This window comes from Orbicella franksi, chromosome 1 (assembly GCF_964199315.1).
Source record: "Orbicella franksi chromosome 1, jaOrbFran1.1, whole genome shotgun sequence".
Taxonomy (NCBI): Eukaryota; Metazoa; Cnidaria; class Anthozoa; order Scleractinia; family Merulinidae; genus Orbicella; species Orbicella franksi.
The window spans coordinates 25,837,482-25,853,486 of NC_138145.1; the positions used below are offsets into that span (position 1 = coordinate 25,837,482).

The 16,005-nt window shown below is 40.2% G+C and overlaps 2 protein-coding genes across 4 annotated transcripts in view; one reads left to right on the forward strand and one right to left on the reverse strand.

Moving 5' to 3' along the window:
* LOC145498777 (uncharacterized) overlaps nucleotides 1-16,005 on the forward strand; it is a 127,752-nt gene that overhangs the window by 15,314 nt on the left and 96,433 nt on the right. The window contains exon 12 of one of the 2 annotated variants that reach the window (XR_014050892.1): nucleotides 4-1,026. The gene's annotated coding sequence lies outside the window, so the exon portion shown is untranslated. Of the gene's footprint in view, nucleotides 1-3; nucleotides 2,295-16,005 lie in introns of those variants that run through there. The other variant, XM_081478705.1, reaches the window with a different exon arrangement.
* Nucleotides 1,619-15,894, reverse strand: LOC145498785 (uncharacterized). 2 transcript variants are annotated; one of them, XM_081478723.1, is made up of 10 exons: nucleotides 14,622-15,894; nucleotides 10,615-10,787; nucleotides 7,488-7,797; nucleotides 7,040-7,114; nucleotides 6,613-6,669; nucleotides 5,817-6,122; nucleotides 5,124-5,462; nucleotides 4,697-4,860; nucleotides 3,751-3,835; nucleotides 1,619-3,352 (listed from the first exon to the last, which is right to left on the reverse strand). In XM_081478723.1, exons 1-10 carry the CDS (start codon nucleotides 14,773-14,775, stop codon nucleotides 3,153-3,155), a joined length of 1,863 nt encoding a protein of 620 aa, XP_081334849.1. In that variant the 5' UTR covers nucleotides 14,776-15,894; the 3' UTR covers nucleotides 1,619-3,152. The 2 variants fall into 2 exon arrangements, with proteins under 2 accessions (XP_081334849.1, XP_081334858.1); XM_081478732.1 differs by having other exon boundaries at nucleotides 1,620-3,352; nucleotides 11,351-14,714.

Genomic DNA, 16,005 nt, shown 5'->3' on the forward strand with positions numbered 1-16,005 from the left:
TAGGGCCATATGGCTAGGGGCATCGTTTGTGTTGTATACCTACTGTTTCGTTTGGCCAATCACGAAGACCTTGGACATCTTGGAGTACAGTAACAAAGAGCGTGAAATCAGAGTGTCGTTTTATGTGACATTATATTTCAAGCCTAATTTATCAGACGAATTTTCACATATAAGAGCGGATGAAATGTAAGTTAAAGACAGTTTTTGTCCCTGTTTTTATAAAAGACAAGGGTTTTAGGAATACTTCTAGAAACCGTGTTTCCTCCACGTTCTGTCATAAATTATGTACCATACATGCTATTTAACCAGTTTTGTGTAGATTATAGTATTGACACGTGCATTGTTGTAGGTAGAATAAAGGGTTTTTTTTCCACTACTGACTGGTAAATTGAACTTCAACCTAATTTGACTAATTTCTAACCCAGATCCCCAACGGAGAGCGAGGTAGGCAGAGCGGGATCTGTGCACGAGAAGTTAAAGAATATACCCTTTAAGGCACTGAAATATCTTCAAGAAAAAGAGTAACAATGAGACATTTCCACAACTGATCAAATTCGACACTTAATTTACTGCCATAGTAACTACCGTAAAATACATCCAGTATAACTTCATAAAGGTTTGGGTGAGCTTATAAACGGGGGGGCGGGGGCCGCGGGGCTCATATCCGGGGGCCATATAAGCGAGATAAAAAAATGTTTCGGAACGACGAGATAAAAACTATCTGAGTAACGAATTAAAGCCAACATACTATTACATTTAGAGCTATTATCCTATTGCCCTATTACCCTATTATCACCCTATTAACCTATAAAAAAGTGAAGCCTTGGAGCCAACTGGCCATGGCTCATAGCTGCCGGAGCTTATTCCGGTTTCTGTGGCATGAAGCGGCTAGGAGTATTTCTACTCCCCCTGGACGGGATGCTAGTCCATCGCAGGTCACTCCCCCGCAACTTGTTAGGTTTCACCAACAATTGGCTGGTACCCATTTATACTCCTGGGTGGAGAGAGGCACTGTGAGAGTAAAGTGTCATGCCCAAGAACACAACACAATGTCCCTGGCCAGGGCTCGAACCCGGACCGCTCGATCCGGGAACGAGCGCACTAATCATGAGGCCACCGCGCCTATAACTTTCGATTAAAAGTTTTAATGTTTGTAAAGAAGCGCAAAAGAAACCCACTTATACATTACATGGCTTATATCCGGGGGAGCTTATATCCTTAATGATATCTTTGTTAGCAAATAGAAGGGCTTATATCCGGGGGGGGGCTTTAACGTTGGATTTTACGGTTTATCTCTCGAGATATCAATACACAATAGGCGAATTCAGCAGAACATGGATCGTGCAAGCCTGGCGCGTCCGCTAAAAAGAAAAATATATGTACACAAAGGGTCTGACCCATTCCATTTGTAATCTTTTCGCTCGTTCTTAGTCCATTTTTGGGAGAAATCGAGTTCACGCATTGAACTCACACTGAGGTACGGGCAGCAATTATTAGTGAGTTTCTAAAGAAACTGACTGTGTGGCGTGAAGTCATTAAACGTAGTAATCACCGTAGCGCAGTAAAAACACCAAAGAGTGTTTGTTGAAAAATATGTCACTTTATTTTTTCGGACATGCTCAACCAGCAAGTATGTATTTAATAAATGGCATTATACATCAATAAATTACAGTTCAGGCAAAACTAATTTGGTCAAATAAATCTTTAAGCTTTTTAACACGATCTAAAAAGAACTTATCATGCACTTTTATCTATTTCACGACTTATTCCATACCAGAAGCATATCACTTAGATCGAGGTGATATGTTTCTGTCCCTACTAAATGGTACTTTCCATGAAAATATACATATGATATAAAGGACCAGCCTTCTTTTTATTTCTTCTTCACTTTTTCAACTCTCTTTCCTTTCGTAGTCAAAGAAAAGTTTAAACGATTTGAATCGAGATCAACTCGCGAAGTTCGACTGAGCCAACTGTCATTGATTCCTTCTGGTCAGCAGAGGAGCTCAGCAACGTGACATGCATCATGTTAATAATGGTAAAATTAGATCTTACGAGAGTTATCACGGTGCTGTGATCTGATTGGACAGTAACAAGCAGTTAACGGAGTTCTTACACTTGTATTCCTTGGACTGTATGTTCTATGCGAGTTGTTAAGTATTATATACATTTTTCCTCTTTATACAGTGTATATATCTGGACTGAACTGCCAATTGCGCATTTAAAGTATAGTGTTGAATAGATAGCAATGAATATTCTTCAAACTTAGAAAGTTATTTGATAACAATAATCAATTTAAAAAAATTCAACCCTTGAGTCCTCAGGTCGGAGTTAAAATTCGCATAACTCTTTTTGAAAATTTCACCATTTGAAGTCAAGATATCTTTCCTGAGGTTATCAGATCGCTTACTCTCATAACTTGTGGTAAAAAGGTAAAAAAAAAAAAAATGCAATGAATCACTGTTGGATGTTAAGAGATACAAATATCACCTACCCTGGAAATGCTAAGGGATAATTATTTTATTTAAAAAATGCTGAAAATATTCCAATCACCGAAAACGGATTTAAGAAGGGTAAACATAGGCATACGTCATTCGCATTCCCAGGGCCAGCTCTCTCTCTAAGCCAGCGGAACATTGATAGTAGGAAAGTCACGTGAGCCACCCTTTCCTCGGGCCAAGGCCCCGCAGGCTAAGACAGACAGGCAGGTCTGGGGATGACAATAAAGCATGAAGCGAAATCCAAAGACTAAACGAATGAGCAAACATAGATAATGACACAAACTCGACTGATATAAATACAAAATTACCTAACAAGTATGCTTGGTCCAGCCATCGCAATGCGTAACGTAAAATGTCATAAACAACAATGTTATTAAATAATGCTGTACCATCATTGAAAACATGTTCTTTGTTTCCTTCCTTGACAAAAGTTTCTCTGTTCTTTCAATGTGTCTAAACGCTAACCGTTTAACCAACAAAGCTTCTTGTTTGCAGCAATTGGGCCTCATTTCTCGTGGAATTAAAGCTGGATTCTACAACATTCCACTTTGAATGCCGTCGTTTAAGTTGAACCTCAAAGCGAAACAGTCACGTCTCGCGACAATGCAAACTCAAAGACCTCCAAAAATCCTAGTATTAATGTATCCTGTGTCAGGGATGGGCTGTACACACTAAGTCCCTGCCGGTTTCATACGGAGACCATTCTTCTGCGTGATAATAAACAGTTGTGCAGTTTTGATCGACAGCCACTATTTCTGCACCTCGCACCATCTCTTTGTTGTCCAACGGTGAACCCACGAGTCTAATCCCGCCATAAGCACAACGGTCCAGGTTTAAATAATAGTGCGCGTCTGAAGATAAAAAAAAGAATCAAATTAAAAACAGAATTAATTGTTGCAATTTAATCACTTATGTAGACCTTCAAAAGAAGCTGCGTTTGCAAGAACCTGCTTGACAGTTTTTCTCTTTTAGTATCTGATCCAAATAAACAATTTCTGTAATCTCTAAGGATGGCTGCCCAGTCTTATTAACCCATAAGGTTATTTCGGGCAGTCATGTACTCGTTTTTATTTTAAAACTTATTTTTGTACACTTTAATTTTAGGTTTGAGTACAAACAGAGTTGTTGTTGTTGTTGTTGTTGTTCAAAAGGGAAGGAGTGAGGCAAACAATAGTTTCCGCTCACCCTCTCCTTTGATCGCCTGCCACCCGGGCTACGTTTGCAATGGAGATGGTTTTCTTCCTCGTACCTGTGTAGTTTATTCTGCCAAAATTCAAATCCATTTTTTCCTTCAGCTTGTCCCAAGTAAACTCGATACCATGTACACGAGGAATCTGTTTAAGAAAATGAGATTTTCATTAGCAATATACATGTACCACTGATGATGACCGTACGGTCGAAAACGTTTTGGTTTTTAACAATTTTAGTAACTTTTAGCCTTTAAAAACATACTAAGAAAAATGTATATATACTGTATGGACTACTGTACGTGTTTATAGTTTCTAGCATCTTTCGCTTAGACTTGACGATCTTTTGGGGAGTAGAAGAAACTCGAGCAATATTTGTATGATCAACTATTGTTTATAATTGTCCATAGCATTACTGTCCTGCAGCTAATTTTAGTGATCTAAAAAATGACAACAACGACGAAGTACAAATTAATTGATACAAAAAATTAGAACTGAAATTAAATTTGAATCAGTTAAAATAAGAGCAAAACGACCACAAGGATCTATTGCAACCTAACACACGGGCGGATCTAGGGTGGATTAGGGCGGTTCGGTCGAACCCCCCCCCCCCCCCCCTACATTAAAAAGAAAAAATAAATAACACCTTATAACACACTAACTTGGCCTCAGAATGCCTCAAATCCTATTTAAAAGGACCTCAATTTTAAAAATTTTCCGCGGGAGAAAGGTCCCAGACCCTCCTACGGGGCCCCCGCCTTCGGCAGTCCATATCTCGAACCTCCTTCTCTAAAATCCTATATCCGCTCCATTTTACACTATTCGCCGTTTTAGAAACGAGAAGAAATCTGGGGCGAGTCTCAACTTGCAATCGCTTGTGGGATCGTTAGTGAGGAAATCGTTTTTCATCTTTAGTTTTGTCCTCACTAACGGTCCCACAAGCCACTGCGAGATGAGACTTGCCCCAGGTTTCTTCTCGTTTCAGAACGTGCGTCCGAGACGCAATACCTGTAAATCATTAGTGGTGAATGTGAACCACAAATCACTATCATCAATGGATCCCTGGCGACATCTGTAGTAACGAAATGCGGTGCCTGGGGCGAATAACTGATACAGCAACACTGCTACTAATACCGCTAAGATGAAGCCCGCAAACAACCAGCGGCGAAAACCTGAAACAAGTGAACAAGATGTGTTAAAGTGAGATGGGTTGTCAATGAAACTAAAGATTATGCTACGTTATGATGGGAAATGATTCACAAATGGAATTAAAGTAAACACCACTTCTAATTGATTTTAAATTGCCAACCATGCTTTATTTAGCAAATAGATTCCACGTTGCTGTGTAATCACAGATGACGTCAAAATATGGTAAGAACAATATCTATACATTGATATTTTTTGGAACACATTAGAGATTCATGACAACTAGTACCTCTCAAACATTTCTTTTTGATCTGATTCACTTCGGTTTTTACATCCTCCCTCACGTTTTTCCGCAAATCACTGACAGCGTCCGTCACGTGACCAGACGAAATGCTCAACAAGATTGAGACAAAAGACTGCACTACGCTCACTTCGTCAGTCTTAGCGTCCAGGCTTTCAAGAGTTTGACCGAGCAGGACGGCGTCACTGGACACAGCGTCACTCACACGACTCTGGGGTATCGCAGCTCCCGGATGTTCCAAAGAGGCGAAGATTCGCTCACCGTTTTTTACTGGGCCGAGAACTTTAACACCCACCATGCCTATTACACACACGAGGTCGTACAGAGCTGGAAACAGAAAAATTTAGAAATGAAATAAGACGATTTGCATACAAGATCGAACACTGCTGAGGTTTTCAGGGTAGTTCACGTTTTCTCAATCATACATGGCGTATGGGGGATACTAGAACCATGTTACTTATTTACTTAGATTTGTGTTTGCGTCAATATAAAAATCCCCCCTATCAATCTTCAAACAATTCTCAGTGTTTCTTTTAAGAAGTTCATAATACATCACGAAAATCGACTTTTCCTGATTACATGGTGATGCCCGACGATTGCCAAGGGAGAGGACCACAAAGGGCCACAGAGGGGAGGCCCTGAAAATGAACAAACATCATGCACTCCTGTTTCAATCTGTACCTTTATTTTCGCCCTCTGCAGGGGTCTTGGCCTCAAGATACGCTGATCTGCTGATAACTCCCGCCATCGTGGCTTTTGAGGCATTGAAATGTGTCAGCTTCTCGATGTAGCTCTCGCCATCAGGACCTTCAAAGACACCGACGATGTCACCTTCTTCAAGGGGATGATCATGGTCAGCGGTGTCCAGTTTGAAGTGATAAGCAATGTCTCCTCTTTGTGTGACGATAGGCTTGGTCACCCGCAGTTCCTCGATGACGGCAGATTTAGCTTCGAGGCGATCTGTAATTATCTCGGAGGCGCTAACAGCTGAGAAAAACAAATCAAAGGGTTATCAGTTTCATTGGAATCAAATAAATCATAGGTAGTGCAATGAGTAACCAAATGATCTGAGTTTTCCATAATTTTGCTAAAAAACCGTATCATCTCTTTTTACACTTTAAGCCACTTGAAACTTGAAATTAGAACTTGATTGTATTTTTTTCAACCACAGTTCTGTCATCGTCATTTTTTCAGGGGCAAGGGCAATATGACATTAGAGAAAAAGAATTTAAACCTGTATTTTCTTGGGTATATACTGAAGATTCGAACTTGGGATTATAATAAAGTTATTACATTTCTCGCTCTGCCATCGTCTCACAATCAAAGGCTAATGTCCTACCGCTAATAACAAAATGAATGGAGTTGTTCGTTTTTGCCCGCTTTAAATTTGTAATGGCACAAAATGGTTTCGAACAAAGTCTCTGTGAAGATGGTTAACTCGCTTGAAAACAGACAGACAGTGTAGAAGAGAACTTACTGTCACTGTTCATGCCACTGCTCAAACTTCCACCTGGACTGGAATCTAATCCTGAAACTTCAAGAATAGAAGAAAGACAGTGTTAGGTGAGCAGCCGCTGTATGTTTCACTAGTTACTCATATTTGAGAATCGAAAAATATACATCGACAATGTCCAGTGTATGCATAATATGCCACGAACGAGGGGGATCTGGAATGGAAACTGAGACGGAGAGTGCTCTGGGAAGAAAATGTTTGGCGAGAGTCTCCCCCAGGCCATGCTCGGCTCGCTTCGCTCCTCCTATTACTTTCGCGCTCAATGATATTCTTCGCTCGATTTACCAATTGAAAGCCTCTTCACAACCTACTTAAACTGGGACTTAACGTAGCCCTTTTGCCATTATACCTTCACAAAGTTTCAGCAGAATGTAAGATAGAGCGCACTTACTTTTGCGCTTCTTTCTTTTATTCTCTGGACTTGGCGTTCCACAGTAACCATTATCAACACTTCCAGAATCGTCCTCTGCGAAAAAACGCCACAAATAAACGGTATTTAAATTAAATAGTGTAACAGCTACATTTCACTCTCCGGCGTGTTGCCCAAGCAATGCAAGAAAGGAAGAAAATTTATTTAGTGAAAGCCACGCAGTTGATAACACAGTTGTCATACACCAGAAGACGCGAGAAAGGGTCTGGACAAGATATCTCCCATTCAACATTGACTAAATGCCATCTTAAAAAAGAAGTGCCACTTAAAAAGAAGTAACAATTAAGTAAGCGAAGTACTATAGACGTCTTTAGTATTGTATTGTATTATATTGTATTGAAGAAAATAACCGGAACCACAGGATATTCGAAATATCGACTGTTGAGTCACGAGATTTCCTTTCACTAACCTTGTCCTTGCTTTGGGGATTTTTTGCTTTGTACTTGGAAATGTTTGCTGGTAAACTCTTTCGTCGTTCCATCCACAAAATGGAGCACGACAACCAAGCGGAAAATATTTCTCTCCTCGCCTTTGACGCGTGAAAGTTCGTAAACCTTAATACCCTTCTGGGATGAATACACGGAGTCGAGGTTAACGGAAAAGTTGGCGGCGAATGGCTCTTTTCTGCTGTATACCACTGGTTCCAGTTCAACGCGGCCGTTCAAGTCTTGTAGAATCCTTGCGGCCTCTGGACATCTTTCCACAAACGCACACACGCCCTGTAGAGAATCGAAACTGCATGAGTATAGAATGAAGCATGCCAGCATATACTGATGCAAGGTGAAAGGAGAGCAACACCACAGTAGTACCCAACCATATAATCACCGCGTTAATACCACTACTTCGTCATTCACAGCCACTTTCGGCCATCGGCGCGAAGAAAAACTCGGTCAGTTATTTTTTGGCTAAGAATCCATTTATTATTTAAACAAGACCGAATTTAGTTGACCCCCACCCCCTCCCCCCGTCCTCAGTTGTCCGTTAACATTCGTAACTCTCTCTCTCTCTCTCTCTTTCTTTACTATAGCAGAAGTAAACCAAGGTTATACGAAGGAATAACACTAGTTAATACTCGCTTTTAAATTTCCCTCACATATTTTTGGTTAGTTAAACCTTTCCATGATACGCTTTAGCAATATGGCGGGGTAAGAAATCTGAACAAGCGGAAAGAAAACGGAAAAACTGTTAAATGCTACACGTACTGGGATATTAATTGGGTGTTTTTTTCTCCAATTTCCTCTACAGCTACGAACATAACTGAGCGCTATTTAACCCACGCTTTCAAACCGCACGTTCCCAGGACCTACGCGGGAGTTTCTTTACTTGCTAAGGGACCGTTCATTTTTTATAAGGTAGGGGGGGCTGGTGGGATTTGGGGGGGGGGGGCCATGCGAAAAAAAATGGCTTTCGAGGGGGGGCCATCCCAAAAAAATAAGGGAAAAAGGGGGGGTCACGTGAAATATTTTAGTAAAACTTTAAAATGGCATAATGTTTGAATATCAAAAAAATTGCTATAGAATAAACATAGAAGGCAGGATACAAATTTATTACAAACTTTCCTTCTGCTTTAAAAAAACGTTTAGCGACAAAAAGCATTTGTAGCTACTGAAAAGAAGTATTTAACACTGTTATTTTCGAATGCAACTTTCACTGGCACTCATCTTCATCTCCGCTGTCGTCGAGTTCTTCGTCGCCGCTTGTGCTGCTATGGGAGTCTCTTTCACCAATGCTGCAAGAAGCAGCACTGCTTTCCGTCAGAGTGTACTCTTCAGGGTACATGAAGGTGTAAACATAATCTCTGACTTCCCGCTCAAGGTTGGTGGTGATTCTGCTTCTTGCAGCACTGGTGAAATAATTCCCTTCCAAGAGCTGTGCGATGTATGGCCCATCTCTTCTAAATATCGACGTGGTAACATCCTCAACTTTAAGACACTCTACCGGGACGGCCGTTCTAGGAGGGTACACAAGGCATTGTGGAAGATCATTTCCTAGCGGGTTTCCAACACAGATTCCATAAACTCGTTGGACGTTGTTTTCAGTCCGCTTCCTGTTTCTTTCATTTGACTTTCTGCGGTTTTCTTTTTTCCTTCTCCTTTTGTTGATGTGCTGTTTGAGTATGCCTTTGAATATGCTGTTATAATTGCTCTTCTTATTTTCTAGTGCTTCCATGTCCTGCGTGACCTTCGTCGACTTAGCTTCTGTACATTTGATCTGTTTTACATTAAAACTGTGGGCAAATTCTTCGCCCTGCTTTAAAGCAAGCCAATTGGACTGAAAGAGTGTGGAATCGTGTTCCTTTACATCTTTCAATATGACATTCAACTTTTCCACCATTGCTCTGTGCTCTTTGATGGAGAAGTTCAGTTTTCTTCCATCACTGGGCTTCAACTGGTACCCTTGCATGGAAAACTCACTTGCCCTTTCTGAACAGCCATCCGCACCTAGAAAAATTGCTTCTTTTGCTTGTAAGATGTCAAACTGCCTGGATCGTTCAGCTGTAAACCTTTTCTTAAACGACTCGTCGCTTTCGCCATTATTGCGCATTTTGGAATGAGCCTCTTTCATGATGCTCATGTAGTAATGCGCTCTTTCCCCGATTGGATTAACAATATAAAGAAGAACGAGCATGGAAGTGGCAGGCTGGTTTTATCTGACCCAGAGAGCGTTGCTCTATTCGCAGATGAGTTTATTGCCAAATCGAAGTTTGTGGTGGATTATCTTCAGCATCTTGAAGTGCTGGAATTTAAAAGGAAAAAGAGAGCAGAAGAAAAGGCAAAGTTAAGTAGGGAGGAGGATTATCCTTGGACTGAGTTGTGCGAAGATCTAACCAAGCTTAAAAAGCTACGTGTTCCAGAACTAAACAAGTACTCAAACCACCACGGGCTGAAGCAGCATTTGAAAAGTAGCAAGAGTGAGAAAGTAAAGGCAATTGTAAGACATTCATGCTTGCAGCAGAAGAGTCCTCTCAGAGCTGGCCCACCAACACTGAGAAATGCCAGGACATTGACACAAAATGACAACAGGGCAAGTGCTGACAGCAGTGAAACAGATGAAAGTGACAATGATGAGTATGACAGTGATGCCATTGACTCTGGGGGAGAAGATGACTCAAGTGACATCACTCTTGCATTCATCAATTCAGATGAGGAAGATGCCAATTAGAGGCCAAATGCCACACGCTCAGGGCGAGCCATAACTAGGAGATCCTAAATTGACTTCTCTTTCTTTTGATTTGTTTCTTAAACAACAGCTCTCTGTCGTATAGAGATTGTAAATATTGTCTTCATAGTGAGCACAAAAACGTGAAGTAGGGGGATAAAAGAGAAATATTAAAAAAGTTGAAATCTAAATATTGTTTGTTCAATTTTTTTTTTTTGGGGGGGGGGTCATCCCAAAAAATGTCCGCTATAAGGGGGGGCCATGTGAAAAAATTGGTAAGCTGAGGGGGGGTCATGCGATTTTTAAATGGTGCTTCCCAAATCCCACCAGCCCCCCCTCCCTCATAAAAAATGAACGGTCCCTAATTAATCATTTACCTGAATAGGTTTTTGTGCCGTTGCCTTAAGGTGTACTTCGGCATTCAGCAATCTCTGTTCTGAGCTAGCATTTCGTCGCATCTGTCCTTTCTCGTAGACATCTTTCAAATCTAAAACAGTGACATTCGCTTTGGTGTCCTCTGTATAACAGGACCAGTCCAAAGGTGGAAACACTGTCAAATAATAACAAAAGTCAGCATGTTTACTGCCAAACAAGACGTATTATGATGGCAGCAATCGTCTAGATATGTTCAGTTTATTTACTATCAGTTACGTAAGGTTTCATTGAGGGCCGGGCACCGAGCAAAGTGACCGGCTGTGAAGATGATTTTGCCCGCCTGGTTTGACCATCTAGAGTAAAGTTTTTCTTCTAAAGATTAGCTTAGTTCAAAAAGTTTTGCCCGCCTGTGAAAACCAGCTACCCTCCTGCTGAGAACTTGAATGAAACCCCTGATTTTAACTGTTACTGAACCATTTCTAGCTGAATATCTGAAAAGAGTGAATAATTCCAAACAAAATGCGAAAGGTTGGCGCTCGTGGCACACATTCCTCTAAAAACGGAGAAGTTTGGTCATCTCACGTTGTTGCTTCGCAGAAAACGGAAAAAAAGGTACCAAGATTATTTTATAAGGCACGTGCAGGGCCTCTATCAATTCCGCTTTAAGCACAAACCACGTAAGCCAAGAGCTCTTCTCTCGACAGCTACCGTGTACCAAGTTCACTTTACTGCTCTTACCAAAATTATCCATTTTCTGTGGTGGGGAAAGATTCTGTTAGGACAACAGTGAATACTGCGGTAGTAACTTAACAGCTACAACGCGACTTCTTGCGCACGTAGCAACTCCAATGCGAAGTTCCTATTTGATGACATGTAGTCATCACGTGTCAGTTAATCACGATTATTGGAAAGAAAGCTGTAACCGGATTGGTCAGGGCTAATTTTCCTTTTTAGCAAGACCTGACTACGAAATATCTGTTCTCTGACTGATTGACGTGTCAGTTGTGAGAGTTTAGAGGTACATCAAAACTATGTGCTAACATTGGGGAGTTTCTTCACTTTCATCCTCTATCCACTTGGCAAAGTGTTGTTCTTGCAACAAGAGAAAATTTCTTGATCAGTCTTGGCACTTCTTATGTCACTGTTGGAAGAGGATCTGGTCAGATACGTGACACTCGCCGTTTTTTTTAGAGTAGAACGTGCGAGTTGTATTTGCCTTAATGAAGGTTTCAAACCACAACAAACACACTTAATGACAAAGGACACTCAGCGCTCAACTGACCTTTTAACGACATCGGTTTTTTAAAAAAAGTCAACAATTAAAACGTCTTTTCCTAAAATCGATGTAGGGCTGAGCCAATAACGAGACATTACAGGACAGGTGACGATTTTTTTTTTATGGAGAATCGGCGTTGCCTTAAATATCAATATCGTGTGATAAGGGACGCCATTTTGTTGCGAACACATGCGTCAGATTTTCAACTGCTTTCAAAAACCGGCAACACTGTTGTGAAAATCGGCTTTGCCGCAACAAGTTTGCATGAGAATTTTCCCCAATCGCCGTTTAAAATGGTCTAGACGTCAGTGTAAGTAATACCTCATATCACACGTCATACTTAGGCATACTTACTTACATCACATGAACGTGAACATCGTCATACTTGGGCGAGAATAATTTATACCAGTATTTAATAGTTTAATATTTGATCATGAAATAATGATATGCAACAACGAAAAAATCAAACACAGTTTGGTTAGAACCAAAAGAGGGTTTAACTGACGGGAATAAAGAATGCTGAAATTATTTTTCTGCGACACACCGACAATCGAAAAGTAAAATTAAACAAAAAGATTGGAAAGAGTGAGGGTAATAGATATTTTAGGCTTGGATCCGAAACGGATAACTACTGAATTCGTATTAGACAACAATGTTCAGAGGACAAAATGTTTCCGTTGTCGATAAATGATTTCTTTCCGGCGTAGGTTACACAATATACAAAAGATCTGAGTATTCTTTCTCGCGAGCTAAAATGATAGTTACGATCGCGATGCTATGGATGCCTGGAAATGACAACAAACAAACCACAAAAAAGAGCTTCTGGTACAAGGAAGTACAAACTCTACGATCATTCCCTCCCAGACCTTAAATCCCTATCCTAACCCGGGGGATTTTTTCCCCTTCTCTCCAAAAAGACAGAAACATAAACATGGAGACCAGGTTTAACAAAGCACCGAGCCTACAAATGCAGCCGTACCACAACCACATCCACGTTCTAGGGGGAGTGATGAGAGGCGCTTGTTACACCCTATTCCAGCCTTTTTGTGTCTCTGTGGTAGTTTTTTCCCCGTGTTTTTCTTACGCATCAAACCATTTTTTGAATCAGTTTTTCTTATCACAGAATCGCCCATAAATAAGCGTGACGAAACCCAACGAGTGCATGGAAACGTGTTCAGAATTTCAATGACTATACAACCACTTTCAAGATTGCATGATAATAACTCATACATGAGCTATCACTTAAGTTTGGCGATAATTTTTTTTTTCCTGAATTGAAGTGAGTCAAATAACTTTCTAGTCACGTATACTCCAAAAAAAATTGGTTTCTGGGCGAGATAATACCGCTCTGTATCAAGACCTATAAGGAGTTATTGAGTCATGAAGCCCTTTGACCCCTTTACGAAATCTATTCACGCTCCGCGCATGAAACGAGGTTGGGAGATACCGAGTCGCAAACGCACTTATTTTCTTATCCTAGGGAAACAAATATTGATAACTCCAAGTCTTTATAAACTTCTCACTAAGCCTGACCGTAGTTTCACCTAGTCTCAAGAATATATTTTATATTATTATTATTTTTTATCTTATCTATTGCAACCTTCCGTTCTTATTAATTTACTAGCGTAAAGTCTGCAAAAGTTGACAAAGTAATTGCAAAACTTTAATTTAGAGACTCGGCGCATTGTCGGAAATGAGTTTGAAGTTGAATTCCGAATTTTGACCAATTCTTCGAGAGGAATATAAGTGACTTCAATTTAATTAGTAACGATACGATCAGCGCGACTTAACACGAGGAATATTCGGAAAGTTACATGACATGATTTCCAAATGCAAATAACACGTCGTCGACTTTGCAAAATGCACACATTTACATCTAGTAATTTTCTTGAGATAAACAATCTCTAGACGCTTGACAAGTTAGCCGCCTGATTTATTTCGTTACATATAAAAAGTAAAGTCTCTTAACGGTAAAAATGGTATATTAAAAGCTTGCACTTAGAGCGAAATGCAGAGCGTAATGGACAACGATCAAGCACGCGACGAAACTGACAACTTACTACCCAAGGCCATCCAAGGTCAACAATAGAACCAGCCGGCTATATTTATTCAAACTGAGTAATAACACTGCTCATCATAACCGCCTTATGATGTTGCTTCCCAACCACTGACAATTCAAAGTACATTAACCGACCGGCTTACATAACAAATACATGCGAAAACGGATCAGACTCCAACGCCGACTCTTAAAACTAATATTTCTTTCCTTTTGAAAACCTTGTCACAAAGAGGGAAGCATTGTGGATGTAAAAACAGCACTATAACTTCAATTGAAAAAACGTAATTTTCCAACACTCTACGGAACAAAATGTCATCGTTGGAGACATGTAACAACAAAGCATCTCACTTGATTTATATTATCTTACATCATGCCGCTGCGGGTTCCAGCGACAGAAACGGCGGATGCAAATGATCAAATATAAGAAGAGAGCCTGCCACAACTTGAAGGAAAACGACAGATACAGAGCACTGTTCCGTCATTTTCCTGCGGTATTAAACCGGGTATTAACTGGAGGTGTGTGCATTTGAAACCCACAGGCCCACATTACACTCACGCGCTATTCGATCGCTTTTACAAAGTTTTCATATCCTGATAATAAATGAGTTGCTGGATTGGCTTAAACCCTGTCAGAAAAGATCACTACATTTCGTATCGTTAAACATCGTACATACCTTGTTCTGTGGACATTGTAAGAAACGCTGGGTCGAGGAAACCTTGATTAGACTCGTCCAGAATATCTTTGATGTCTAAGCAGTCCAAATTGACCGGTTGCCCGTTGATGTTCAACACTTGGTTAGCGAACAGATCGCTCATTTCCAAACTCATAATGTTTTCCAGTGCGATAACGTTGAGGAAATGTTGTATTCAATTATTTATCAGAAAAAACGGGAATCCAAAAGCTTGAATATATCGTAAGGATGAAATATAATTCTTGTGTTCGTTGGTAACTTGGATCCTCAGACACGCAACTTTAGCAATATTGAAGATTCCTCCGCTGGTTATGATGAATCTGCAAAACGTTGATCAAAAAGACACACTTAAACAAAGTGACTTCAATACAGTCAGCAAATCTGTGTTCACGAATGAGTCAACTGAAAACAGGAAGTTTTCACGAGGTACAAACCTTTATCTGTTCCAAGTGGCCTGGATGAAAATACCTAGCATTGTGTGCTGGATGTCATAAAATGTTCAATCAACCGTGAAACTTCCGGTCGATGGTCAAGGAAATTACCATAACACTCCCCTGTTTTCGTGGTTAAATACTCTAGAAACCTAGATCGGAGCTGCCAGGTAACCGAAAAATAGTTTTTGCACAGAAATTGGTTTTTCCAACGCTGAAAACGCACCCCTAAAAAGTTGATATAGCCAACCAACTGTTGAACAAACAAAACGTGACGTAAAATGGCCATACAAGGTCAGTAGAGGAAGCGATTGCGACGTCAGTGAAGTTTATTTCATAACCTCCCGTCATATGATTTGATTGATTACCAGATGACAATTCTTTAAAATATGCTTTAGTATTGATGATGCACCGAACAAAGTTTAAAATTATGAACTCTATAAGCGGCGGGTCTATTTTACCGACTTTTTTATTCACGCGACATTAATGGAACTAATCGGTTTGTTGTACTTCGGTCCATGACGTAATCATCGGAAGCTAAACTCCCGGATGAGATATTGTCTGCGCACTGGATGAACGTGACTTTGGGTTCACGGAGACTGCATGAGTTTACTCACGCGCATTGAAATCACGTCAAAACATCGAGTGTGCTGCACGGAATATACTGGCAACCTCTGGCCTCTGACAGTCTGAACTTTTTGCTGACAACACCATTTTGACTAACAAAATTAAAAATCCCACGCTTAATTAAAACTCCCCTTGTATTCCTCATTTTAGAACAAAAAAGACGTTTCGATGACTCCATGTCATTATTACTCAGTTCAAAGTACATGACAGTATTGATAATATATAGGAAAAATAAAAATATATATATAATAAAAAAATATATATGAATCCTTCTATTAAGTAGGTTGCAAATTTCTTTTAACAAGTAG